The 27005-nt window shown below is 38.2% G+C and overlaps 1 protein-coding gene across 6 annotated transcripts in view; it reads left to right on the plus strand.

Annotated features, from left to right (window-relative positions):
• The first annotated feature begins 1423 nt into the window (after positions 1–1423).
• Positions 1424–27005, plus strand: part of FAM120B (family with sequence similarity 120 member B) — a 75250-nt gene continuing 49668 nt past the window's right edge. For 4 of the 6 annotated variants that reach the window (XM_088052795.1, XM_088052793.1, XM_005518568.3 and 1 more), the window contains exons 1-6: positions 1424–1450; positions 2261–3306; positions 7635–7815; positions 13951–14046; positions 20225–20397; positions 24099–24191. In XM_088052795.1, the coding sequence (XP_087908921.1) occupies positions 2287–3306; positions 7635–7815; positions 13951–14046; positions 20225–20397; positions 24099–24191 (1563 nt within the window). In that variant the 5' untranslated portion in view covers positions 1424–1450; positions 2261–2286. Of the gene's footprint in view, positions 1451–1594; positions 1734–2260; positions 3307–7634; positions 7816–13950; positions 14047–20224; positions 20398–24098; positions 24192–27005 lie in introns of those variants that run through there. The other 2 variants (XM_014263325.2, XM_088052796.1) reach the window with 2 other exon arrangements.

Below are 27005 nucleotides of genomic sequence, written 5' to 3' on the forward strand. Positions count from 1 at the left end.
CCCATTTGCCTGGTCAAGCAAGCCCAGTGTAACCCCATGCAGCGCTGAGGCCTGGCTTGTCTTGGCAGGGGTGTCACACAGAGGGAGGGTGAGCAACGGGACTCAGATCATGTACAGGTGAAAAAAAATGTGGTGGCACTCCTCAAAAAAATGTGCTGCATTGCAGCTATGAGATTTTGCTGGGTGGCTGGAAAGATCCTCTTCAGCTACCAACTTCAGTAGCAATATATATTCACTGCCTCTTCCAGCTCTTGTAGGAAAACTCCCTCTTTTGCCCAGCATTGTTAATCGTCATCTTAAGCCACAACTTTAAACAGTAGCTTCAAACTACTGCTCCAGCGCAGGTTGCTCTCTAGAGCCCTGTGACAGCACAGAGTGCTGGTGTACTGCGCTGCATTTCATGCATGAAGGGTTTTTGTGTTCCACATCTTTGCACAGTGTGTGCATCTTGTGCATTGTATGCTGGCTGCAGTGTAAAAAACTTGCTGCCGATAAACTTCGGGGGAGGAGAGGGGGCAGCAGTTTGATTATATGGCTCCAGAGCTTTCCAAGCTACTTCCAGTTTGCAGAGTTTTTATTTCTTTCTGCATCTCTCCACATTCAGGGTAGGCAGGGGTTGGGAGAAGGTGGGGGCAAAATTTCCTCTGCAGAAGGTGATTATGAGAAAGAGGATGGGTATGGATGGGGCGGGCCTGAGCTTTTGGAAATGCTCTCCCCTTTTCTGAGAGCATCTGCCCGGAGACGAACAGATGTGGGCACCTGCGGTGACAGGCCACATATGCTCCATCCTATTCACAGGCATTCAGACACCGCTACAATGGTGAGGCTTTGTGCACTCGGAGTCACCAAATATATTAATCTGCGCTCCCCAGAGCACCGCTCTCTTTAATTTTTCACCGGCAACAGCATCTGATCTAATCTTCCCATGGGCTCCCCCGTGTCCCTCTTCCTCCTCCCGGAAAGATGTGAAGTTATTCAGGTCCCCACCTGTTGCCGGCGGGCTGCGAGCGGGTCTCGCTCCCGGCCCGTACCCAGGGCGTTATCCCGGCATGTGCGGCCCGGAGGAAAACGGGGGTTCCCTGCCGCTGGCAATCGCCGGGCACCGCAAAGCGAACTCACCACCCGCCCCCTTGCCCAAGGTCGCGCTGCCAGGGGGGAACAAAAATCTCCCAAGTGCGACCCGGGGGCGTTTGAAGCGATTTCGGTGCGCGACGCTTTCATGTCCCCCGCCCCGTCCCCCCGTGCCGGCCGGGTTTGTTCGGAGGCACAATCGCCCCTCCGACCCCACTGTGGCCGTACACAGCCGAGGGACCGCCGCCCGCGGTCGCCGACAGCCCCTCACGGGCGGTGGCAGCCCCCCACGGCCGGGGACAGCCCCTCACGGGCGCGGCCCGGCCCCTCACGGGCGCAGGCGCGGCCCCGCCCTGCGGGAAGCGGAAGCGGCGCTCGGGTCAGTGCCGGGCTGTGGGGCCGGGCGGTGGGGCTGGGGCCCAGGGGCTTCCCGGGCCCGGCCGGGCCGGGCTGGGGCGGCCGCAGCCCCGGTGTGCGCACGGACCCTGGGGCGGGGGGCTCGACCTTTCCGGGGCTGCGCGCAGCGGCCCCCGCACCTTGCGAAAAGGCCTGAAAGGCCCCTTCCAAACCAAACTGTGATTTAAGAGGGTGGTATTCGGAATTGTGTCTTTAACTGATAGGTTTCGGGAATGCTTTTAAAAGCTGTCTGTTCACGATACATTGTAAGCTCACTTTCTTTCCCTTTTGAATGCCATGAGCATGTATATTTCTTAATAAAAAAAAAAAAATCTATCTTTGTTTTTCTAGTATTGTGTACTTTTCTATACACTATTAACCTGGAATCTCCCTCAGTGGAGATACTCAAGAGCTGTCCGAACGCAATCCTGTGCCATGTGCTTTAGGATGACCCTGCTGGAGCAGGGAGGTTGGACCCTGTGGTTCCTTCCAGCCTTATTCAATGATTCTGAGTTTTGTTTGGTCATATTTATAAGAATCTTCTGATATTTATATTTTTCACTGATATAAAAACCAGAAGTGGAAGGGAAGATGAATGAGTACTTATGTCAGGTTTGCTGAGGGGAAGTAAACTGTTTCAAATTGTGAAAAGCCAAGATACGGCAGTGAACTATCAGCAAAAGCAGAGAAATAACAGTTCTGTTTCCAAGCAGTTTTTTTTATTACTATTGTAGTATTTCATTGCTTCTCAGTATTGCATTTTAGAGCATTGTTTTTATTTTTCTTCTTTCAGACTGCTGTGAGTTTCGGAGATCAGCCATGGGTGTTAGAGGCTTGCAAGGATTTGTGGCAAGCGTTTGCCCTGATGCGTGCCAAACGGTAGATCTGAGAGAAATGGCAGAAAAACATCGCATTGATCATCCTGATTCCCCACCTGTTATCGTAGTAGATGCCATGAGTTGCGTTAGACGCTGGTACACACCAGAATCCTGGGTGTGCGGTGGCCAGTGGCGGGAGTACCTTGCCATTTTAGAGGATTTTATCAATGCTTTTATGGCAGCTGGCATCAAGTTGGTGTTTTATTTCGATGGGGTGGTTGAAGAGAAAAAGAGAGATGAGTGGATCAAACGGAGGATGAAGAATACTCAGGAAATAGCCAGATTATTTCAGTTTGTCAAGACTCACAGGAAACAGCCAGGGAGGGAAATGTTTGTTCTTCCTTCAGCTCTGCCTACTTTTACACGTTATGCCCTGAAATCACTTGGTCAAAAAACAGTCTGCACATTGCAAGAGGCAGACTTTGAGGTGGCTGCATATGGTTTGCAGCACAACTGTATAGGAATTCTGGGGCAAGATAGTGACTACCTCATCTATAATACATGTCCCTACTTTTCCATTGAGAACCTCCGTTTGGACAAACTGGTCACTGTTATGTACTCTCGAGAAGTTCTTTGCCGTGTGCTGGGTATTAGTTTGACACACCTTCCTCTCTTTGCCTGCTTGCTTGGAAATGATATTGTTCCAGAAAGCATGTTGGAAGGCTTTTGGCACAAATGTTTAACCACCAGTCCCCGCAGGAATAACAGCTACAACAGAAGAACAAACATACTGCTGTCTGTAGCAAATTACATCTCAAAAATTCCATGCTCGTACAGCAGCCTGAAACACTTGGAAGAGATTCTACCTCTGGGATCAGACAAGACATTGCTTTGCAGAGGAGTGAACTCCTATCTTTTGCCTGGGCAGCAGTCTCCATGGATTCCTCCCAACGTAACAAATTGTCAAATGTTATCCCTTCAACAACAATCAGCTCTCTGTCAAGATAAAGAAATCTTTCAGGTAATTTGTTTTTTAAAGCTTAATGATAATTTTACTGTTATGACTAGTTAGTGGAAGTTAGTAATGGATACATCAATCCTATTGATTTGAATTTGCTTGTGCAAAAATCTTTTCTCTGTTGAATAGAGCCCCAGTTAGGACTATTGCATGGATTATTATGAGTACAGATGCAGCACATTTAATAAAAAGTCATTTCTCTCTTTTGAAGTGTCAAGTAGGTCAAATAATGGGCAGCAGCTCCTGTATAGACCAGCAGCTGGGCACAGAAATATACTTCCCATGTATTATATGATTTCACGTGTTTATATGATTTTCAAATTGACTTGGTTTTTACTTTGAGAACCCCCAGGTCAGCTGTAAGCTGGTCAGTGATCTGCTTGGCTGTGCCTTGCCGTGGAGGTATCAAAGGTAGCTGTGCTAGGAATGCAGAAGTTTAATTTTCTCATGGTTGAGACATGGAAACTCCTACAGAATCATGTGTTAGAGTCATAGAATGGTTGGGGTTGGAACCTTAAAGATCACCTAGTCCCAAACCCCTGCCCTCAGCAGGGAGTCTTCCACTAGACCAGGTTACTCAGAGCCCCATCCAACCTGGCCTTGAATACTTCCAGCAATGATCCAACACCTCTCTTGTCAACTTGAGCCAGTGCCTCACCACCTTCACAGCCAAGGGCTTCTTCCTAATATCTAATCTAAACCTACTTTCTGTCAGTTTAAATCCATTTCTCCTCATCCTGTCACTGCACACCCTTGTGAAAAGTCCCTCCCCAGCTCTTCTGTAGCCCCCTTTAAGTATTTGAAGGCTGCTCAAAGGTGTTTCCAGAGCCTTATCTTCTCTAGTTGTAGAACCCCAACTCCCTCAGCCTGTCTTCATAGTAGAGGTGCTCCAGCCCTCTTATCATCTTTGCAGCCCTCTGGACTCACTCCTACAGGTTGGAGTCCTTCCTGTGCTGGGGATGTCAGTGCTGGGCACAGCACTTCAGACAGGGTCTCACCAGAGCAGAGTAGACAGGGGGAATCCCCTCCCTTGCTCTGCTGGTGGCACTCCTCTGGATGCAGCCCAGGGTTCTGTTGGCTTTCTGTGCTATGAGTGCACATTGCTGGTCAAGCTCATAGGTCAAGCTGCTTATTCAGCAGCACCCTAAAGCCCTTCTTAGAGCTGCTCTCAATCCATTCTCCATCCAGCCTGTATTTGTGGTCAGGATTGCTCCGACCCAAGTGCAGGATCTTGTATCTGCACTGTGAAATTGATGAGGTTTGCGCAGGCCCGCCTCTCAAACCTGTCCAGATTCCTCTTCCAGGATCCTTCCTTCCCTCCTGCATGTCGATGGCACCACACAGCCTAGTGTCACCAGCAGACTTGCCAGGGGAGCACTCAATCAATCCCACTGTCTGTGCTCCTGGCAAAGATGTTAAACAGTGCTGGTCCCAGTACCGACCCCTGAGGACACCACTTGTTGCTGGCCTCCCTTTGCATAACCCTTTCAGTGAGACCATCCAACCAGTTCCTCATCTGCCAAAAGATCCATCTGTGAAATCCATCCTCTCTGCTTCAGGGACAAGGATGTTGAGCAGAACGGTGTCAAACGCAGTAAGTCTGTATTTTGTCATATTTGGTTCAGGTTAAATTACCCTTGTTTTCATTGTCCCTGAATGACCCAAAAGCATTTCAATGGATTTATTAATTCCCAAAGGGCAGGGGCGTAGTAGCAAGTTTTAGATATGGCATCCTACATGGGCACAGATGCACTGGTGTTGGGGTGAGATGTGGTATGTCAGATTGAGTCACTCTGGGAAATTAGATATATTAGCTTAGGGTGGCGTACCTGGCTAATGGAAAACGTGCTACCTTGCATCAGAGTTTATGGAATAGTAGTAAGTCTAGAGTACAATTCTGTAAATTAGTGGCAATTAAGATAACATATTGAGATTTTTAAAAAATCTATACAAGGAAGTGTATTTTAGACCCTATATTAGCCATCTGTTACTCCCTATTTTATTAGGTCCTTATAGACTTCAAATACAGAACTTTTTTTTCTTTCTCTTGCTTATCTTGAGCATTTTCTTTAAAACTCTTTTTCTGTTTCCTCATATTACTCTAAAGTAATGATATAATTTACTTTTTCCCTCCTAAAAAGACTATGAGACATTTTATAACTACATTGTAACCAATGTAATGCTTATTTCAGTGAAACTGTACATATATTTGGGCTTTTATATTAGCCACACAGATACAATACATATCACTTTTGACTGTTGTAGTTAAATAGAAGATATTTTAAAAAATCAGCAGCCATATGTGTTGAACAACCATAAAGTGTTGAAAAATATTCTTTCTGCTTAAAGTGCAAGCTAAAAATAGCCAGAATGCAATTATCTAGGTTGGATTATGGCCAGGACAATAGTGGCAATATCCTTATTCCTTAAGAGAATGTACCACGTGGTCCTTATGACAAGTGGTCCTTATTTCTTGGCTTGATCTTTAATTTGAAGGGTTGAAGTTCTGAAGCATCATGCTGAGCTACTGCTCTAATAAAATAATAATGTTTAGAAACTCCATTGAAGAATGTCTCACTGTTGCTGCATCAATCCTACATGAAACCAGTCCCTGGGCCAAAGAAATTATAGTCAAAATGCTAGACATGTCAACTTCTCTTTTGTTTTTGTTACAAGTGTTCAAATATTTGTATATGTATTATGTATGCTCTTTGCTTTGTATTTTGAAACCCGTATGTAGTTCTGCTTACCTTGCACATTGTCTGAACTGCACATAAATGGCACACGAAGCTCAATTCCAATCATGAGGCCATAGCCTCTCAGAAGAACATAACCTTCTAGCTGATTGTAGGTATGAATCAGAAATATTTTGCAAGATGGAGACATTGAATACAGCAATACTTTTGAAATCAGTGTGTTGATTTTTCAGTACATAAGGATGTGAAGAATATTGGCAAATTGCAGTAAACTAGTGTTGTTGATGATCTCATATCTGTGGCTGGTTTTCGTGAAATAGTTCAGTGCTTCATTAAAATCATGCTTAGAAATATTTGATGCTCATACAAAAGTATACTTGGGGGATTATATTGTTTAGGAATATTAGGAATACTGAAATATTTCTTGCAGGGTAACCTTTAATTTATTGTATAAGAGCTCTGTTGAGTGGCACTGTACACAGAAAGTATGACATTTTAGTAGAAGTGGTTTTGGTCAGTAATGACCCAATGAATGACGGCAGCTTTGACCTGCTGAGCTGCCAGGTTTGCAGATACTGGCATTCTGCAGAAATGGTGAATTTGTTTCCAGCTAGTGGTCCAGTAACTCCCAGTGAAAGAATCTGTGGTAGCTGTGGCGAGATGGCACAACCCAAATAGTGCAGATAGCACAGCACATGCAGGGAATGCAGAGCATTCCCTGCTCACCATATGACATGGGTCCTGGAGAATTTATTAGCGGCACCCCATGGAAGTACTCGCTCCACTCAGCTGTTGGGACACCCCCAGAGTTTTGGTCTGGGGTTCCGAAGTAGAAAGTCTGCCTGGCTGTGCACTTGGCCAATCCAGATTGCCAGTGGCTGGGATTCTGTGCTGCCTGAGAGCATCTTGGTTGCTGTCTCACCTAGGCTGTTGCAGAGCAGCAGACCCTGCTGATGCTGAGGCTGCTTGTAGCCAGCTGCTGTGGCCAAGTGTATCTGCATCCAGTGTGTGGTTAATGTGCAGCCTGGGTGATGCTGTTAATTCTGCTTCTCGGCAGCATGCCTGCAGGCCTGGTTTTCCTCACTAGAGTAGATGGCATTTCTTTTCACGATAGAGAGCTATTACTAAGTAAAAGTGTGGTGAAGTTAAGTATTCCAATTTTACTAGAATGTAATCTACACCAAGTCAGGTCGGGAAAAAAATTACAGCTGTCTTATATGGTTCATCTTTGTAATAAAATTTAAAGTTTGCATTTTGTTGTGCCTTCACTCACTGTTTAAAGAAAGAAGATACATTTTGAGGTGACCAAAGGAGGGAAACTATGCTGGAATTCAGAATTAATTTTAAGAATAATTACTTTCTAGAAAACTGTTGTTCAAGCTCCCAAGTTTTAAGAATTAAAGGAGGGGCTAAGAAAGGCAATGATGGTTTTCCTGGGGATTCCTGTCCACAAAAAGATGGATGTCTGAAAATATACTATAGTGGTGTTATTTGAAAAAGCACTTGTTCCTGGCTATTCCCTCCATTTCTACTGATAGAGAAATATCTGTTTCCTCAAACAGTGAATACATTTTGTTGCTTTTTGATTCTTCTTAACTTTGGAGATAATGCCTTCTTCCATCTTTGAACAAACAGTTAGCTAAAGAACAGCATATCCAATCTGAAAACTATTCGATCTTCAATATCCTGAGTCATGGAGAGATTGAGTGCAGCAACTCCTTGGAAGATGATTATGATACAGAGATTCCTGGACAGGCACTTATCTATCGCCCTGCTCGTCAGCATATTTATTCTATCTTGTTGGAATCTGGAAAAGGTAAGGATTAAACTACTTACACCATTATTCAAGTATACTTTCAATTTTCGAATATGAAATCTTGAATTCATTGCTTCAGTGACTCTATCAGCATTTAGGATAGAAAATGCATTTAGGATAAAAACTTTGAGCAGCTGAAATGGAACTTCTTATGGAAGTAAGAGAAAATGTGAGTGAAATTGTGGGACTTTTTCTACATGCTGTTCCATTTCAGTGCTTTTAAAGTGATTTTTAAAATTTGGAGCATTTTCCTTGATAAATTGGAAGTTGTGAAAGTTGTTAATGATCAAAAGTTTGGGCAAAACAATGATCTTTAGGAGATTTTTGAAAGTTTGAGAGTATATGAAACCTAATGTTGCTTGGATAAGTGTGGCTCTGGATGAATTAGTGAGTTGTAATACACTTTTACAGAACAATAATGCACTGTTAAAGTTTTACCTTCTGTTGATTTTAAGTCTGCAATTTTCAGAACAGTCAAATACAGTTACTGTAATAATACAAATGCAAGTAGTCATGCCAGCGATTATTAGTTCTTTCATCCAAGTACTTGAAAATATGATTTCCTTATCCAGTGGTATAAACAGATTTGGTAGCAGGTACTTATATCTGTGCTTGCATTCATCTCCTTGAAGACAGAGAGTTCTTTATTCACATCCTTGGACCAATTTCATGTTCTTATGACTTCCATTAGTTAAGTGTTATCTTTACAGTGTCTTTCAGCCAGTGAGTTGAAAATTAAAAGTGTACTGAACTTCCATTCTTTTGAATGTGCTGATTTTTCCGTGGTAATCACTTTACATTTTATTGATGAAAGTGCACCGCCATCAAACCTAATATTCAAACTATTTGCTTAGAAAGGCACAAAAAGGTAATTAAGTACATGACTTCCCTCAGCAGCCAGAGGTTGAAGTTGTGCCATAATAGGAAAATCTGAATCAGAGTTTACATAGTAATTTGGAGAGAATAACAAAAATCTCAGCAGTAATCATGCACATCTGTCATTTTTCATTTTTTGGTGTACTGCCTCCAAATTTTGTAGATAATTATAACTTGGTTGGGATTTACTTATTCATCTAAACAGCAGGATATTCATTGATGTTTTCAGAAACACCCAGACCAAAATTCCTAATTAACAATTGTTTCTACAAGATGGCAGGGTAGTAGGCAGGTTAGCTTTTGTGTTACAGTGGTTTTAGTACTCAAAGATTAGAGTTAAAATACAGAAATGTTTATTTATAGTCATATTGAAAATGAAATTTTAATGTGAAAGTTGTCTTCTTTTAAGGAAGTGATTTTAGAATAAAACCACAGATAGCATGTGTTATTTATTCTCAGTTCAGGCTTCCAATTCCAGAGATAATTTTCTAAAGTCATAGTACACCCTCAATTCTTAACCCTTCCAGAAAGGTAGGTAGATTGTGTCTGCATGGGTGCCTCTATTAAATCTACATTTTCAGTGCATTTATCTACCTCTGACTGCTTTAACAGTGTCAATTCCTAGTAGTTTATGGGTTGCTTTTTAATTCCAGTGTGTAGTTGCTTCTAAGTCAAGAGTGTAGATCATTAATCACAGTCTGTCTTGGAATGCATATGTATGTGTAAGCATTACTTTTTTATGGATTCACTGCTAGACCTACAAAGTTTTGTTCTTTACAAAGTAAGTAGAATCCTTTGCCAGTTTCCCTCAGATGAGGTCAAGTTGACTGTTTTTTGTAATTTGATAAGGGATAGGATGGGAGGAAGTAGTCTACACTGTTTGTAGGTTGTAGTATAATGTAGAATTACATTGGATTACCATTTAAAAAGAGATTACTGGAAGAAGACAATGAATTAAATTAGTCCATGTGGAGTCTGCCACCATTATATGTCTGCTGATGTAGCACATTTGAAGCTAACTCGACTAACTCTACACAGTGTTCCAGTTTGCAGTGGTGATGTATGTGTTAGTGATCCTCTTTTTTACTCCTTAATATAGTCAATTAAAATATGGTGGAAACTGACCTCTTTGCAGTTTGCAGATCTACTTACTTACTGTTAATTGGCAAAGCAGACAAATTTAGTAAAAGCAGTGGTTACAGTTTTAGTAAGAACAGGTTAAAGCTAGCATCAAATGTTTGCCCCACTCTGAAACAAGAGACTTAGTTTTGACTGTCTAGGTTATGATTTCCAAGGGTGCCTAAGAGACCCACAAATCCATAGGAGCAGGATGTCATATCCTTTGAAACCACCAGCCCATACTGTGCCACTTTGCCTGAAGCCAGTAGTGGGATAAGTGTCTCTTTTGCTATCAGTGCCACTTTAAATAATTCTCTTGTACAGCCACTCGTTTCAATCCCCATGCATCGTCTCTGTTGCGCTGGTGCAGCTGTTTGTGCAGCTGTGTGGTGGCCTAGTTTGGGAAACTGAAAATAGCGTCTGTCTCTCTTCCCTGACTTTCTTGTAGTCAGGTAACTAACCTGGTTGTTTCCCTATCTGGCTCTGTGTAGCCACAAACAGCTGTGGTGAAACACCCTCAGGGAATGGCAGGGAGTGGGAATGAGCAAATGAGTGCCTGCCTGTAAAAGGTAGCAGTGCTGCTGGAAGAATTGCTTATATAACATTGCCTTTGGTATAGTTTGGTGTATGATAAGCATGTGTGTACTGTTACTCATGGTAATGTTGGAGAATCACAGCCTTATTTTTGACCCTACAGAAATAAATAGGGGGCTGATGGTGCTTCTGACAACATGACATTTGTTACCTGTGTATTTCAAAAGTACATTTATAATTAATTGAGCCATTTCTGATCAATATGTGAAATATTGAATACAGTGACAGAATTTGTCAATGCTTTAGCATCTTTCCAAGAAAAAGTACTTTTGAGAAAATTCAAGTAGTAGGGGAAAATAACAGTAAATAATGCATCCTGATAGGCCAGCCAAGCTTTCTTATGTGTGCAAAGAGTTCAGAACAAAGACAGCAGGTTTTGGCGCTAGCACAGTCCATGGAAATACCTGCACCTTCATGTCCATTGCCAATTAGGAGGTTATGTAATATAGCCTGAGCCCGTGGCCAGCTCCTGGAAGTCCTGGCATCACTCCCAGTTCTAACATTAGCAGGCCAGACTGATCCTTGCTTTGACACTGTAAAAAACAGTACATTAGCAGAATTTTTGCCAGTTATCACCAGTGACTACTCATGAGAGTTGGCATTGTTGCAGGTGTAGAGGAACACACATAACAACATTTTCCAACTGTCTTGTTCTGCACACAGTTGAAGCTTTCCTTAGGCTGCCTGAGAAGTGCTTTCACAGGTCGTTCAGAATCTATTTAAACAAAGGAACTGCTATTTTTTTCCATTTCATTGGTGATATTCTTTATATGCATTATGGAGAAAAAAAGTTTGAAAAATTAGTGATTTTTTCCCCAAGACATTTCCATGCAGAGAGAGTTGACATTTAGTAATCATATCTCTATTTTGTTCTTGGTATGTTAATGTGCTGTCAGGTTGCAGGACCTTTCTTTCAGCTTTATTTATTTGGCTGTTGATATGAGCAGTGATATGCTTTTGTTACTAATGCAGTATAGTAATATAGCACTTAGCTGATGTGGTGCTATGTCCTGTACTTACATTCACAAACATTAAAAGAGTGACACTGTAGACTTCTTATTGACTTCACTTTCTACTGTGCATGAGTTCAGTGGTTGATGTAAAAAATAATCTCTCACAGGTATTTAGAATCAAGACACGTTTTGGTAAGTTTTTCTGTGAGTTGTGGAGCTCATAAAGAGCAATGCTCCCCAACAGCAAAGTTTTTCTATTTCAATGCTTCTTTATACCATATTAACTTCTCATGACCTTGACAACTCCCTCCTGCAGTATATGGTGTTCCTAAGGATGTTTCCTATTTTATCCTGCCCTTCCCAAATCCCATCTACCATTTTTCTCAGCTCTAGCTCTTCTACAGCTATTTGTGTATTGATTTGCCAGTCAGTCTGTTTGGATACAACAGGTAAGTTGACTTTCCTGCCTTTCTTTCTTTTGGTGCCCTAATGGGATCCCTCTGCCAGCTGAGTCTCCAGTTTCACAAAATCTTTAGGACTTCAATCCATTTGAAATCACTTCTCCTTTGTCAGATTTGGTTGAAACAGAGCACTACATCCAGGAATTAATTATAAGACAGATGTCCTAATTGTATTAGGTTTGCCTCCTTAAGAAACCAGGCTAAAATTTAGGAGTCTGAGTGAGCTGAATAAATTGGATAAAGCAGAATAATCTACACAGTAAATCTTAAAACCAAATGCTAAAGCATCAGAATGTTTCTGAAAGTGACTTTGGATTGTTTAATTGGAGGGTTTTATTCATGAAATAGCATTATCATAGACAATGATTTATAATCAAGATGTAAGACTATTCAGCTACTGGAATGTACAGTTTAAGGCTTCCTCCCCCAGTGTAGGCATTTTTCATTTTATTTTTAATGTATTTTGTTTTTGAACAGATAAGCATGGCATGCCAAATATAATACTGTCCCTCGTAGTCTATATGTTTGTTCTTCAATCCCTCACCTTTATTCTGGGAGTTTGCTGCAGGGAGGGAGGGAAGGAGGGAGGGAGGGAGGGAGGAAGGAAGGAAGGAAGGAAGTGGCGGAAGGAAGGAAGTGGCGGAAGGAAGGAAGGCAGGAAGGAAGGAAGGAAGGAAAGAAGGAAGGAAGGAAAGAAGGAAGGAAGGAAGGTTGTATTCTTTTTTCCCTCTCTTACCGCATCACTAGAAATATATCCAAGGAATTTCTGCCCTTGCACCATAGCACACTACTTGTTCAGTAATGCAAGAGTTATCTCCAGCATTGAGCTATAAGTAAGATCAGGAAATTAATGTGACAAAACCTTTTTGGGTGGACAAAGAAAGGACAGTGTTGGAAAGATTTGTTTGGAAAGGTTTGTGTTAATCTAGTGGAAATTTTTGATTAAGGTTCACAAAGTGGCATCAGAAATACTTCTGCAGTAAATTTCAGAGAGATTGGAATTGGTGATAAAAGGCAGGAACTTTTAAGAATAGTGGCTTCAGTACTGGTTGAGAGCTTGAAGAAATCAGAGATTCAGTTCTGTGAATCTGAAAAGGAAGGAAAAAAAGAAAATATTTGAAAACACTACTCCAAGTGCCCAGGACTAGCTAAACCTCTTTAATTCATTCTGTTTATCAGACTACAGAAAGCAGGGCACAATGACATAGCTACCATAAGCAAAACACTGGACAGAATGCAAAACACCATTGATAGTAACAGTGATTCTATGTTTGTTTGAGTTTTTTTTCAAATGAAGACTTGCATTGGAATGATTTTGAGATTACTATTATAAATTTGATAGTCTGCTTTCAAAAATCCTTAAATGCATGATTTTTTTTTTTATTTTTTATATTTTTTGAAAGTTCGTTTGGATTTTTTTTAAGCATCAAGTAGTTAGATGTACAATTCCTGTAGTGAAATTTTTAATTTAAGGGGCATCTTTATGGAGGGCTGAGCAGGGCTGAGGTTAGAGACTAGGAAAGTCACTTGGAGTATTATGTATAAACAATTTCTTTTTGTTCGATAAAAGATCTGGAACAATGGCCTGTAAAAGCTCTGCATCTGATGGCAGGATGACTCCATTGCTGTTAGCTTTCAAATAGCCATCAAGGTCTCCCTATGAAGATTTTGGCTCAAACCCTGACATAAGAAATGTCAGAGCAAGTTGGGAGGTGAATCCTATTGAACACTGCCTGGATATGTGGCAGTGTGATAGTGCTGAGAGACAGGTAGCTCGTGCAGGTCCCTGAGCTACACCACATGCCTCCAGAGCTTCCTGAGCTGCCTTGGAGTGGGAAGGCCTAAGCCTGTTTGAGAATATTATCCACAGACTCCTGTTCTTACATTTTTGGTTGCAGTTCCCCAGTCCAAACTCAAGTTTATAGTACGTAATTGAAACTCTCTTTATTTGTTCTGATGATTTGTCATAAAGATACTAAACCTATTTTTTCTTGGTTTGTTTCTAAAGCTGAGCAAACAAGTCATCAAGAAGTGCCTTCTGTTAGTTTAGATCCTGATCACAGCTGATTCCAGCTGTTACACTAGTGTCAATACTTGCATTTGACTTACTGATCCAATTCTGTCTTTTTTAGGTGGAAACCGTCCTTTGGTAAAAGAGTGGTTTGTCTATTTTGGAAATCCTCTCAAGCAGCCAGACCTCGTACAACCTGTACAACCTTCTGTTACAGGTAGAATAAAAACATATTTAAATCTAAACTGAAAGAATCACTTCATTAAAATGAGGTTGGGCAATCCATCATGTGTTTGATATAGAATCCAAGATGACTGTGGAGAACAAGGAGCTAAAGAGCTGCACACTTGTAGTTGCTTTTAATCACCCTTTGTAATTACATAGGATTTAGCTTTGAGATACATATTATTGCTGGGTCTTGTTAAACCCAGTGCTAATTCAAACATCAGTTTGAGAATGCAGGCAATACCTTAGAAGTTCTAAATACTGCTCTGAGGCCAAGATACATGGTGTGTAGGGCAATATTAAAACTCATCCATTAAACTGTTTGACATATTGTGTTAATGAGAATAGTGGAGAATGTAAAAAAGAGCCATTTTTAGATCATCTGTGACAACCCAGAGAGAGACTCCAGCTTTTAATTAAAAAAAAATAAAAATATTTGGGCTATCGACTTCTGTGAAGCTGTTTCTACTCTCCTAAGCTTTATATATTTTGGCATTTTTACCTCCTTCCCTTTGGTAAAAAAACACATTAATGAACACTCTTAGTGAAATTAGAGATGATAAATGTGTTACACTTAGGAGGAAGTATCATACATTTCAGTGAAAAGATTGAGCACTGCATATATATAATTATATATATATGTATATATATATATATACAATTGTATTATGCAGTATCAGTTTAGCATGGGAAGTAAACAATTTTGTTATGTCAGGGGGAAAATTATTCTAAGTGTTCATCTGTCCTGCAGTTGTAGTTATCCTTGTTCTCACAGCTCTCTCTCTCTCTGTCATCTGTTATCAAGTGGATCAGCAGCTCAGAGGTTTTTCTAGTCTTTCACATGAAATGTATTTGTTCCACTGATATACAATACCATTGGTATCTTGTTAAGAAAGGTTACTATCCACTCATCTTTTGGAGACTAATGACCAGTGAATCTTCCCTCGGCATCCAGAGCCTTCTGTAGTAGTCCTTGTGCTGATCTGGTCTAAATCCAAATTCAGAAGCTGAAATGCAGGCACTTCTTTGTAAATTTATAGTACATTTTATTTTTAGGTATCCAAAGATTGCACATTTATCTTCATATCTGAAACTCATGTATTTAATGAAAGTCTTTGAATTCAAAGGAGAAAGCCAATTGCTTTTTAGATATCGGACTTTTCAAAATCCTTTTTAAAGGACTGTTTGGAAAGAAGTAGGTTATACAGACAAAGTACAAATGAATTTTTATTTGATATATGGTACCTTCACTGTCACAATATCAGGACACTTTGTCACAGTGTCACGTCACAATGTCAGGACAATTCCCTGACACAATATCAGGAGAGTGATTATCTAATTGGCTTTATGATAGCTTGAAATTGCTGTGAAATTTTCCAAATGGAATATGAATATGCAGAGTAAAAATTGGTGAATCCGTCCTGTGCAACTGTTTTATTTCAGCATACAGTGGTCTGGGAGCATGCTGAAAAACAAGGAAACAGAACTCAACAAAGTATAAACCATACCTATGTAGTTACATTTCAAGTTATCTGGCAAATATACTGTATTTATTGTTGTGAAATTTTCCATCCCAGATAGTATACCTCCTTCCTCCCTTTCTGGAGAGGAGTCCACTTAATCTCATGTACTCTGGCTCTGTATCTCTGCAAACATACAACACATAGAGCCCACCTTCATTTTGACAATAAACAGGATTTCAAGTGTGTTTGTTTATAGCAACCACATAAGTGAAGTTTATAAAACCAGAATCTTCTCAGATACAATCTTTACTAACTCAGTAATGAAAGGCTGTTCAAGCAGACTATTAAAAAATGGGAGGAGGACTTTTAGTGTTTATTTTTAGTGCTCTGTTGTCATTCCTTCAGCAGACAAATATTTTTCTAAAATTTTTGCAGTCCATATTTGTATGCCTTACATTCGCTCATGCATCTTTGATTTTCCACAGCATGACTTTCTAATTCACCAAATAAGGTTCTCAACAGCACATCACATTTTTCAGACAGGGATCATATTTAGAGCTAAATTTAAAATTGTTTCAGGAAGTTAGAGTTCAAAGCTGTCAATCAAGATCAGGTTACTCAAAAAGACAAAAAAAAAATTACCAAAATTCTATTTGAAACATCAAAAGTTCAAGTAATTTGGGAAGGTTCTTTATCTTTTTGGAAAAAACTGATAACCTGATCATCAGAAGTACTTTAGAGCTGTACTGAGAATATATGGAAAATCCTGACTCTTTTCCAGTTTGTTTTAGATTAAAAACACTAAAGAAATAATGACCTTTAAGCTGTAGTGTACATAATGATAAATACTTTAAATTTTGAATTTTTCTTAAAAAAGTAGAATTCCTACTAATTTTTGTATGTGTATAAAACAGCAGAAGTACCTTTTAATCTGGAAAGGTTGGAGGTGATAGATTGAATGTTAGCTTTTTTTTAAAAATGAAATATTGAATCCTAAAGATAGGATGGTAAGTAAGATGATAAAATATATTTAAAATACAATATGTATTAGCTATATTTTTTATTTTTGAAATACAATATGTATTAGCTATATTTTTTATTTTTGAAATACAATATGTATTAGCTATATTTTTTATTTTTGAAATACAATATGTATTAGCTATATTTTTTATTTTTGAGAGACAGTCTTCTAAATGATCATCTCTGCTTCCTTGCATTGTCTGTGTCTCTTTCTTCCTTCTAGAATGTTTCTTTTCAGCTGAATGGATATGATCATGATTTATACACATTGACAGAGCAGCACTTATATTGATAAAACATGTCACTGGCAAATCAATTTTGTTAGAAGATCCATGATCTAAGAAATTACCGTTTCACATCCATATCTTGTGAACATAGCAGGTATATTTGATAAGTGTGCAGTTTATGTGGAACAAAAGAAGTTCTAAAGTCTTTCATTTTATTCTGAGTTTATTTCTTAGTTATTAAGAACTATATTCTTCGTTAATTTTATTTCTGAAAATGGATAAGATATTGCAGCTTCATACCACAGAGTTTGGATGTACTTTCAGTATTCTAATCATTGCATCCTTCATGAATGTGTCATGAATATGTTTAAGTTCTTTAATGGTCAGATTTATTTGGCATTTTTGGTTTTTGGCCACAGCTGTTGAGAAGTTGCTGTTGAGTTTTCATAGCAAGTACATTTTTATAAACATCTTTTTATTGGTCGGTATTTACATGAGCATGTAAAAATGAGGAAATATTAAAGTTCTATTACTGATGTTATAAAATAAAATTTTAGTGGTCATTACTTCAAATATACATGAATATTTACTCTTATAGATTTACATCTCTATACACAGTAATGATGTGCTTAAAGTTGGTACAAATGTGAGGATCACCTTTGTTTAAGTGTTGAGTTAAATGATATCATAGAATTAATGCATTCCACATCCAACTTTTGCATGTATTACATATCCATAAATCGATTACTGAAATTCAAACAGATGAAATAAATGTTTATGTATTCCCTTGAGGTGCTTTTGTTTCTCATGCTGCTTTCTGTATGGTAATGGTATTAAATGTGTGAGTATAAGGGAAAAGGTAAAAAGTGATTTGTCCGTGTTTTTTTTTTTGTTGTTGTTTTTTTTTGTTTTGTTTTGGTTTTTTTTTTTAACTTGTGGGTTGTCTGGTTTTGTGTTTAGGCAAGTAGTATCTCACCTTCATGGAGGTCTTTTTACATCTCCTCTTCTTGAGGTTCCTGAGGACTGCAGTTCACATAATGCTGAATATGGTTTTCACACAATTTTGTGCATGTTGAGAGTAATTATGTTTGCATATGTTTGTGCAATTCATGGGAAATTGTGGTTCCTATCCCAACAGATAATTTTATCATTACTAGTCTTTATAGTAAAGATGTTTCAGTTCAGTACATATAATATATTTTGATGTGTTTTCCTTTCATTACTCAGTTTCAGGGTTTTTTTAGATTTATTTAGTAAATATATTGACATGTTCAGAAAATAAAATATTTTTCCTGCATATCCAAGTAAATTTCTATTTCAGAAATGTTTTCTAATTACTGTAAATAATGTAGTAAAGATGTACCTAAAGAAGAGAACTTTTTGAGGATCTACTGTAGATGAATCTTAGATCTGCTGTGGACTGCATGTATGGTGGGCCAGTCATTAAACTTTAGGATATTTGTTTCTTTGTTTTCTTTGTGTTTTATTTGATACAATAGATTAGTCTTGGGTATTACATGGAATTTTATTAATTGCAGAAGAGAGCCCTTCAGAAAAAAAGTGCCTTTTGTTGGTCTGTTCCAAAAGGAGATGGTATCAAGTTTTCTTTCCCAGAGTAAATAACTCATAATTTATCAATACCTTTCTTTCCCAGGCACAAGAAGATGTTTCTGAAAGTGTAAGAAACTGTTTATGGGAGAGAGGTCTTGAATTTTTTGTTGAGCTCTCTCAATGTAGATCTATAATCTTGCATATTGACGTGGTTAATGGTTTTATTCTGAAGAAAGAAGGATTTCTGCTATTAGGTATGCCTCTGGATGCAAAAGAGAACTTTCCTTTTAAATGATTCTTAGTGTATCTCTTTGTATGCAGAAACCATCAAAACTATTTGAGTTTACTCATGTACAGATTGTCTCACACATCAGGGTTGCTTAGGCTAGGTAGGAAAAGTTGGCGTTGTTTTGGTTTTATGCATGTTATATTTGATTTTCTTCCTGGAAGTTGGTCTCTGCTGTTGTTTTTTTCTTAAGGCACCAATTGCCAATATCAAAACCAGTAATGTGAGTCTTATTGTGCTGTCTTTACTACCCCACTCACTGCCACTATTTGTGTTTTCTCTTACTGCATTTCTACCTCCAATCAGGCAACTGGGGTTTTTTTCTTAATAATACATTTCCCTTAGAAATAAGGTTAGAAACTTACAGATTATGTGATAGTAGTTCTTTTTGTGGTTAAAACTTTTGACAGGAGAGTTAGCCTTAAAAAACAGTAAAGGAAACTTCCATCAGGGAGATAAAGAAAATACTGACTTTTCTTCTAGTTTCCCCCTCTCCAAAGAATTAGTACCATTTGGTTAATGGGCTTCCCTGGCTAAATAAACATCATCTATGTAGATTTCAGCACCTTGTCACTTTAACCATTTATTATCACCAAGTGTTCCTAACTGGTCTGCAGCTGCTGCATGTCACATGAAAAAAGGAAGAGGTGTTACCAAATGTGGCTTAATTAGTTCACATTTAAAATTCACACCTCATTTTGTTTAACTACAGAAGCAGCCGTACTTTATGGTATGATTCTGTCTTTTATTGAGATTCTCAGGCATAACCAGTTAGCTGTTCTGTTATTTCACGTGCATTAGTGTTTATTTTGATACCAGATTAAATGTAATTTAAACGAGGAGCAAATTTTGCATTAGCCCACACATGCCACAAGCTGGGAGATGGCAGCATGGGGTAAATATTAAGGATTTAGAGACAAGTGTGAATGATACTAGAGAAAGTCTGGAAAGATCCATTATTCATAACTGATGACAGTTCTTTTGTGTATATTTGCAACAGTGTTTCATACAGTAGCCTAGGAAGTGAAAAATACCAGATCTCCTTGGTTTTGTTCCCAAACAAAACACTGGAAAGTGCTGCAGAGGGGTCAAACCCCCACAGTGCCTTGTGGAGAATGCCTGCTCACCACCGAGTGGCATAGGTGTTCATTAGAACATGTGATCATGAGGGAGACAATGTGAGCATCCCTCGGGGACCCCTGATATGTTAACTCTAGAAGAGAGAGAGAGAAACACAGATCTGGTTGTTCTCTGCTGAATCATTGTTTTATGATGAAGAAAAGAATGCACTTGCAGGCAAACTTTGCCCTTGCATAGGTTAAATGCTTGCTGTCTCAAGGTTGTCTATGTTATTGTAAGGGTTGAATTCAGTCCACTCTGCTTAAACATGCCTGTATTCAATAAATTTTGTTTAAATTACAGGCCATTTGTGGTTTTTTTAATTTTTTTTTTTAAATGCAAGTTTTGTCAAATACATTTTATTTTTGACTCTGCGGTCCTCGCAAATGCCAAGAGCATTTAATTTCCTTTCCTGCCAGAGAAGTCATTTCCTTTCTGATTGTAATGAGGTAGACATGTTTTATCTTGTTGCTACCAAAATAAAATAATGGATTTCTTTTGTAGGTGGAACACCTAATTTGAAAACACTGTGGTTTGCCAAAGGGCCTGACGTGGAGAAGCAACGGTATAGTACATTTCTGGCATGCTTTAACCTTCAAGATGAGATGGAAGAACTCCAAGCTCTGGAAGCACCTGTTGCAGGATTCTGCTGCTTGCTGGCCTATCTTATGATGCAGGTAAGAGGGACGGTTGCTTTTTCCTCTGCTGTCAGCCCAGATAAGTGCGAAGGACAGACAAATAAACTGGTTTTTGCTAGCCTGTGCTGGGCATTTCTCTTAATCCTTACTGTAGGCATAGCTGCTCATATATAATAGTACTGCATTACAGTATTTTTAATTACTCCACTTAACGTGCACCATCCTGTTCAAGAAATACCTGGGGTTTTTAGTAGCTAATCATAGCTCTCACGTGCCCATGACAAAACCCCTTGGGCAGTCTAGCCAGAGAGTATAAACTGAGGGATTTCCCCTGCTCTTTGGGCCCTATTTGCAAATTAAAGTTGCTCCTTTTGTGTTTCCTTTGTGTCATCATTCCCTCAGGTGACTTTGCAGACTGTGCAAACAGACAATATAAATATTTAGTCAGCTCTCACTACTTTTTCATGCCCTCTTGTCAATCTGCTAATTTTCAGGCCAGAATTGAGGCTATGGCTCTTCTCATTAAATTTTGAGTAATAGAGGATCATTAGGTAACACTTCTGTTATAATTCCAAATACTTGGCAGCCTGCAGACTGCCTTAAATGTAATAAAAAGGGACACAAGATTAAATACAATATTCCTTCATTATTTACTTTTCTCTTAGGTATTTAATGTATTGTCTGTACTTGCCACATTTCAAATGGTGATCTCACAAACAGATTTTCCTCTCTGAGGATGAGCAAATTATGCATTTATCTCATCTGATATGCTCATCTTCACTTGTGCTTAAACTGAACTGCACTTTGTCTTTTGTTTTGCTTTTTTAGACTTCAGTTTCCTTAATAACAGATATGTACTGATGTGTGATACCTGAGAACAAGTTCTCCCTGACTTTTCCTTTCATTTCTCTTCACATGTTTATTGAAACTTAGATGACATGTTGAGGAAGTACATACGGGAATTCCACAAATGGTCCATGTAGGTTTTTTGGTTTATTTAATTTGTATATAATAGAATACAAATTGAAATTTTTTCAAAGATAATACTTATTAAACATCATTTCATGACTTGCAGTTTCAAGTCAGCAAGATATATATCAGGCACCTACCTTTTAACATACTTGAAGTGCTTTTTCTATTAGAATATAAACATGCAGTTTCATTTATCACTGTTTCACTTCTTTATTGAGTTATTCTGTGCAACCTTTCATAGCATGATAACTAAATTATTTGAGAAGGGTTTCTTTAGTAGGATTGAGAAGTAACAGCATGGAACACCTTTCAGAAATGTGGATTTAGTGAACCTTGATCACAGGATATTAATGAAACTGAAAAAAAAAATGCTTGTCAGGGAAATGGTTTTCAGAACTTATTATCCAATGGCCACTGTTATAAACAGAGACTAAACCAGATTTACAGCTCTTGCTTTCAACAGGAGTAAAAGCAGAGAGATCATGCAAAGGGCTCAGTCTGATGGAGGGTTTTTCATGGCAGTGCCAGTTTCTCAAGAACTGCCCCATTTTCCAGATTCTCTTCTGCCCTCAGAGTTGCACTGATACAATCTACCCTGGGAACCAGACTGGGGAATTGATTTGAAGTAAAATGTTTTTCATTGCTGGGTTATTTTAAACTTTGGTTATTTCTCTGATATTGTCTGTTTGTTCTCTTGGGATGGTTGAGAGGAAAACATAAGAGCAAGAGTGTCAGTAGCCATGCTTTGAGCTGGCCATATTGCTTCCATTTGTTTTATAGCTGAGAAAACAAGGCTTGTCTAGCTGTGTTCTGACTCCTGCCCTTACACTTTAGCCTTAAATTTTTATTAGAGAAGAAAGGTGTTTTCCTTCCTTAAAGCAGGCTTGAAGTCTTCCTTCAGCTCATATGAGGGAAAATAAACTTTTTTAAAATGTCATTACTTATCATTTAATCTAAGCTAAAAATGAAGGTTTTGCCAGAGCCAGCATACTGATCAACTCATCTGGCTTCCTTCAGAATGTATGTGGAAACATTTAATGAAAACTTCAGAAGCATTTTTTTTAAAGAAAAAAAATCCAATGAACAAACCTTAACTATGTAAAAAAAAGTGTTGATATGACAAATGTTTTTTTCAAGGGTACCTTTCAAATATTCTCTAAATTAAGAAGAAAAATAGTGAAAAAAATACAAACTATTAGGTCTGCCTTTAAGGCTGGCAGAGCAGTGAATGAGTTCAAACCAAACACTGAAGCCTCCAGACAAAGAGGAATTTTCTCTTTCAGTCTCTAAAAGTTTTGGATTAAATCTGACAGTGGAATTATGATAATTCACCAAGTTTGAATACTGAAGAAAATTTCTGTAAAGTGTTTTGACATTCATAAGCACTTTTGGCTCACCTGCTCTGTTAGGGGCGTTTTCTGGCTGTTGTACTTGTGAGCAATCTTTGATTTCCTTTGCTTAGGACAAAATTGTGCAAGTATTAAGAATTGTTTTTGTAGATAAATATCACTTTTTCTGTTACTTCAGTATATAAAATGTGCAGGTTTAGCAAACTCTCCTGTTGCCATCTACACAAAGGTGACACCTGACTTGAGTTACAGGGTAAAGTAGGGCCATTATCAGATCTTAGCAGACAAGTGGAGTTAATGAATACCAAGGAGCATTTTGAAAGCTTAAAATGTTTCTGATATCCCTCAAATTCTTGTGCATTATGCAAGATTTAACGACATCATAGAGGGGAAAATATTTTAAAGTGGGACAAGCAGTGGGGTCTGATTAAAAGAAAAAAAAAAATCTGAATAGTGCTTGAATGATTTTTAGCCTGTTAAAAGAAAGGCAATGCAGAGTTTTAGGCAGGCTCTTAAGTGTTCTGTATGCCCACAATGCACATTTCCACATTTTGCAAGAGAAACCTTCCCTCAAGTTCCAATTGATAAGGAATTGTAATGCTTTATGGATCTCACTTTGGAGTTCTCTGTATATCCTCAACTGCCCTAACAGATTCATGGTCTTGGTGCACTTGTACGATACATAGTGTTTTATAAGAAGAAGGAAAGGATTAGAGCACAACTGGTACTGTCAGGGAATCATGCCAGCTGCTCTCAAGGTGTTGTCTTTCTTCTGAGACCATCACATGCCTCTGCAAAATCTCAAAACCCTTCTTCATTTCTGTTTCCCCACTTGAACATTTTAGGTTTTAGCTCTGAGTTTTCCCTGCTTCCATATGTAGCCTTAAAATCCGAAAGAAATGAAATATATTTTGATAAATCCTGAAATTTAGGTTAAAATAGGTAATTGAAATATTTTAGAATATTTTTGAAAGTTCTAACAGATAAATGTGTAAGCATTTTTAAAATTCCTAATGGTCATCATATCTGTGGCTCATTGAGGTGGTTTTTATCCTATGTCTTGACTATAAAGGAATTTTTTTTACTAAGCTTGGTCTTGCAGAGAGAGAAAAATTTCCTGTTATTATGAAATTCTAAGGGAAGTGGAGAAGGGAATAAATGAAGGGTGAGCATTTTGTTTGATGTGTGGAAATCCATGTGTATACACTATACATAAGTGTTGGGGTATGCACTTCATTCAAGCTGTGAAAGAAAGTATTTTATTCCCTGTGTGTTTTCCTAGATGATGCATTCATGGTGGTCATCATTACATGAGGTCAGTGTTCCAAGTTTGATGTGCTTGAGCAAGAGGATTCAATTTTCAGAAAGCTCCTCTTCAGAGCCTTCAGATAATTTGTCATTTTTTTTCATCTGTTTTAGGTCAATAGCCTCTCTCTGGAGGATTTAAATGCATTTCTGGCACTCATTCTCTGCCTAAAAGGGAAGTCAGCAGCTCAACTGACAAGCCTGCAGGTATGGACTGGAATAATTGTGTAGCATGAAATACTCATGTGATAAATACATTGTGATAAATATTTTGGGGGTAAATCATTCTACATTGTTTTTTTAACAGGTATAGGAGCTAAGGGTCAGGGTAAATACATAGCCTTTTCATGTGCTATATTTTGTGTGAATACTTATATTTGCTAATCACACAAAAAATTAAAATGGAAGGGACATTTTGCAGTGATTGCAGTTCCAGAGTGAGCAAATTATTCTCACATTTCTTCCTCCCTTAGTTTCCAAACTTCCATCTGGTGAAAAATTGATAACAGTGAATCCTGTCTTACAACATTGCTTCGTTTTTTTTTACTGAGGAGGATTTTGGTCTTGGACATGGGTTGTTCAAAAATCTCTAGATTAAATTAAATTTTGGTATTGCTACTTGAGGGAGAATTTAAACAATATAAACCAAACCAGAGAAAAGTTACATAATGTGACTCACTGTGGCAAAAACCATTTGGATTATACTGTTCTGTAACTATTAGGAAGTTCTTTTAAATATTTAATATATCCTCCATGCAAATCTGTTCTTTCCTTTCTTATCTTCTGCCTTCCCACATGTGGATTGAAGATTCCTAGATGGTTATTGCAGAAGAACCATTTAAACAGTTCTTCCTGAATATGAAATTATGCAAGAGTATTTTTAATTTTGTAGTGTGAAATTGTAATCAAAGTATTAGCAGTGTATAGCACAGAGTCCACATGTCAATTGCTATTTGAGTTGTGGGTTTACATGAAAGTAAGTGGGAAAGGGTTGGAAATGGTTAGAACCTTAACATGTCTTCATTCTGTAAATCTTGCTTGTATTTCCAAAAAATTCCCTGTTTCTTTGAACAGTCCATGAGAGAATTTTGAAAGTATTTTTTGTTGATCTCAAGGTAACACTCAAGATAACTGTTACTATCCATTTGTATCTAGTGCACAAGTACCAAAATAACAAAACCACTGTGAGTCCAGTTCCATTATTTGATTCCTTGTAACAGATGAAGTCCAGGTTCCTGTAAGTTTCTTCAAACTCATCACAAATTTGATTTGCAGCTGACTGTGTAACAAAAAGGAAGCAATGAAATTAAGGCAATATGGAATACAGCAGAAATGTAGGATTTATTTCTGCCAGATACATTACTGCACATAGTGTTGCATTCAACATTGGGAGGATCAGAACTTCATCAAGGCTGCGTGGCAGTCATTCAGCAACAGCATAAAGGAAATCAAGCCCAAGCAGGAAATGTTGAAACAACTTGTTTATAGATGCAGTTACAGGGAATGTTACATAAGTTTCTAAAGTGCTTCAAAGTTTATTCTGCTTAAATTAGAGGTCTTCATATGATTCATTTGTGTTGTGGCTCTTTGAAAATATAAATCTGCATCCAAACACATAACATTAATAAATGTGTGCTACTTATCAGCATTGTGCTGACTGAAAGTTGTTAACAAAATTTTGTTAATTACCCACAAAGCTTATGGCAGACCAGTTGTGCACACAGAAATGCATGAAGTGTGAAGCTGGTCTAACACTGTGTCATGCTTCACTTTATGAAGTGGACAGAATGTTGTTGGAATTGACTTCTGCGTGCCATTGGCAAGTCTTTTCCTAAGTTATGTCACTCTGCTGCTTATATAAGCACTGCGTGCACTGTCCCACAAAGCCTTCTGCTGTGCTAGCAACCAACACAAGATTCATGTAAAGTAGCTGAAATTTTTTGTATCAAGCCACTTTGTAGATCAGCTCCTTGTCTTATTCTAAAATTCACGTTAGTGCCTTTGGTAATAGTTTGAGCCAGAGCAAATCCTTCTGAAGGAGATAGTGAGAAAGCATTTTAGTCTCTCTCTTCTGAGGTTGTGAATACGTAAATAAGACTTTGAAAACTTTCCCTCACTGCCTTCAAATTAACCTCTTTTCCTGTGTTTTGATGACCTGAATTTCCCTGTGGAAACAAGTTACTGTTTCTCAGTTGTGTGTGTATCTGTATCTTGTCAAGCTGTATTAAGAATAGAGAACTTAATAATGTCCTGGGAATTCTCTCTTGAAAGGGCAGGAGGCTAAATAGAATGTCTTATACAAATATTCTAAGAATAATGATCAATGAAGCAAGCTTTCTGAGAATTACCATTGAAGCATCTAATTTTCAAGATCCCATCTCAGAATAGCTTAAACTGTTTTACTAATTACTGTGCTTATTGAGTCATTTTACAAAATTGAGCTGTGCTCAATAGAGTTATTGAATTATTTTAATAGTTAGTAAATAAGGTATCAATAGGTATTTAAAAGCTTAATTTTCTAGATATTTGTGTTTAAAATCAAAGGATCCAAGTGCATGTAGTTGAATAAGAAATGGAGTTTATAGTAAGAAATAAGGAACAGAGTTTAATCTGTTTACCATACTTTTTATTTTCCACTGAAAAGTTAAAAGTAATACCTAGAAACAGTTTAATCACAGAGTTTCCAAGAAAGTTATGGTAAAATTAGTCAGCATCTGCAAAATTTTATGAAGATATTTTCTCATTTGCCTTTTTGGACTTAACATTATAGTATTATTTAAATGTAGAAAAAAATGTTTATTTATTGTAAACAGTTCTGTGAAGAACACTAATTTGATTTTTAAAAAAATTAAATTCTCTCTTTTTGTAAAGAAGTCCATTAGCAAATATGTTTTAGCAGAATACTTAACTTCCACTATGAAATATGAGAGAAAATATAAATGGAGCCCATTCTGATGGAATGAAGATAGTGTTTCAGCCTTCACTTTTAAATCTACTTTCTAATGTGCTGTCCATATTTCA

Source organism: Pseudopodoces humilis, chromosome 3 (genome assembly GCF_049639895.1).
Source record: "Pseudopodoces humilis isolate 2021_Gansu_Grassland_sample_001 chromosome 3, ASM4963989v1, whole genome shotgun sequence".
Lineage (NCBI taxonomy): Eukaryota > Metazoa > Chordata > Aves > Passeriformes > Paridae > Pseudopodoces > Pseudopodoces humilis.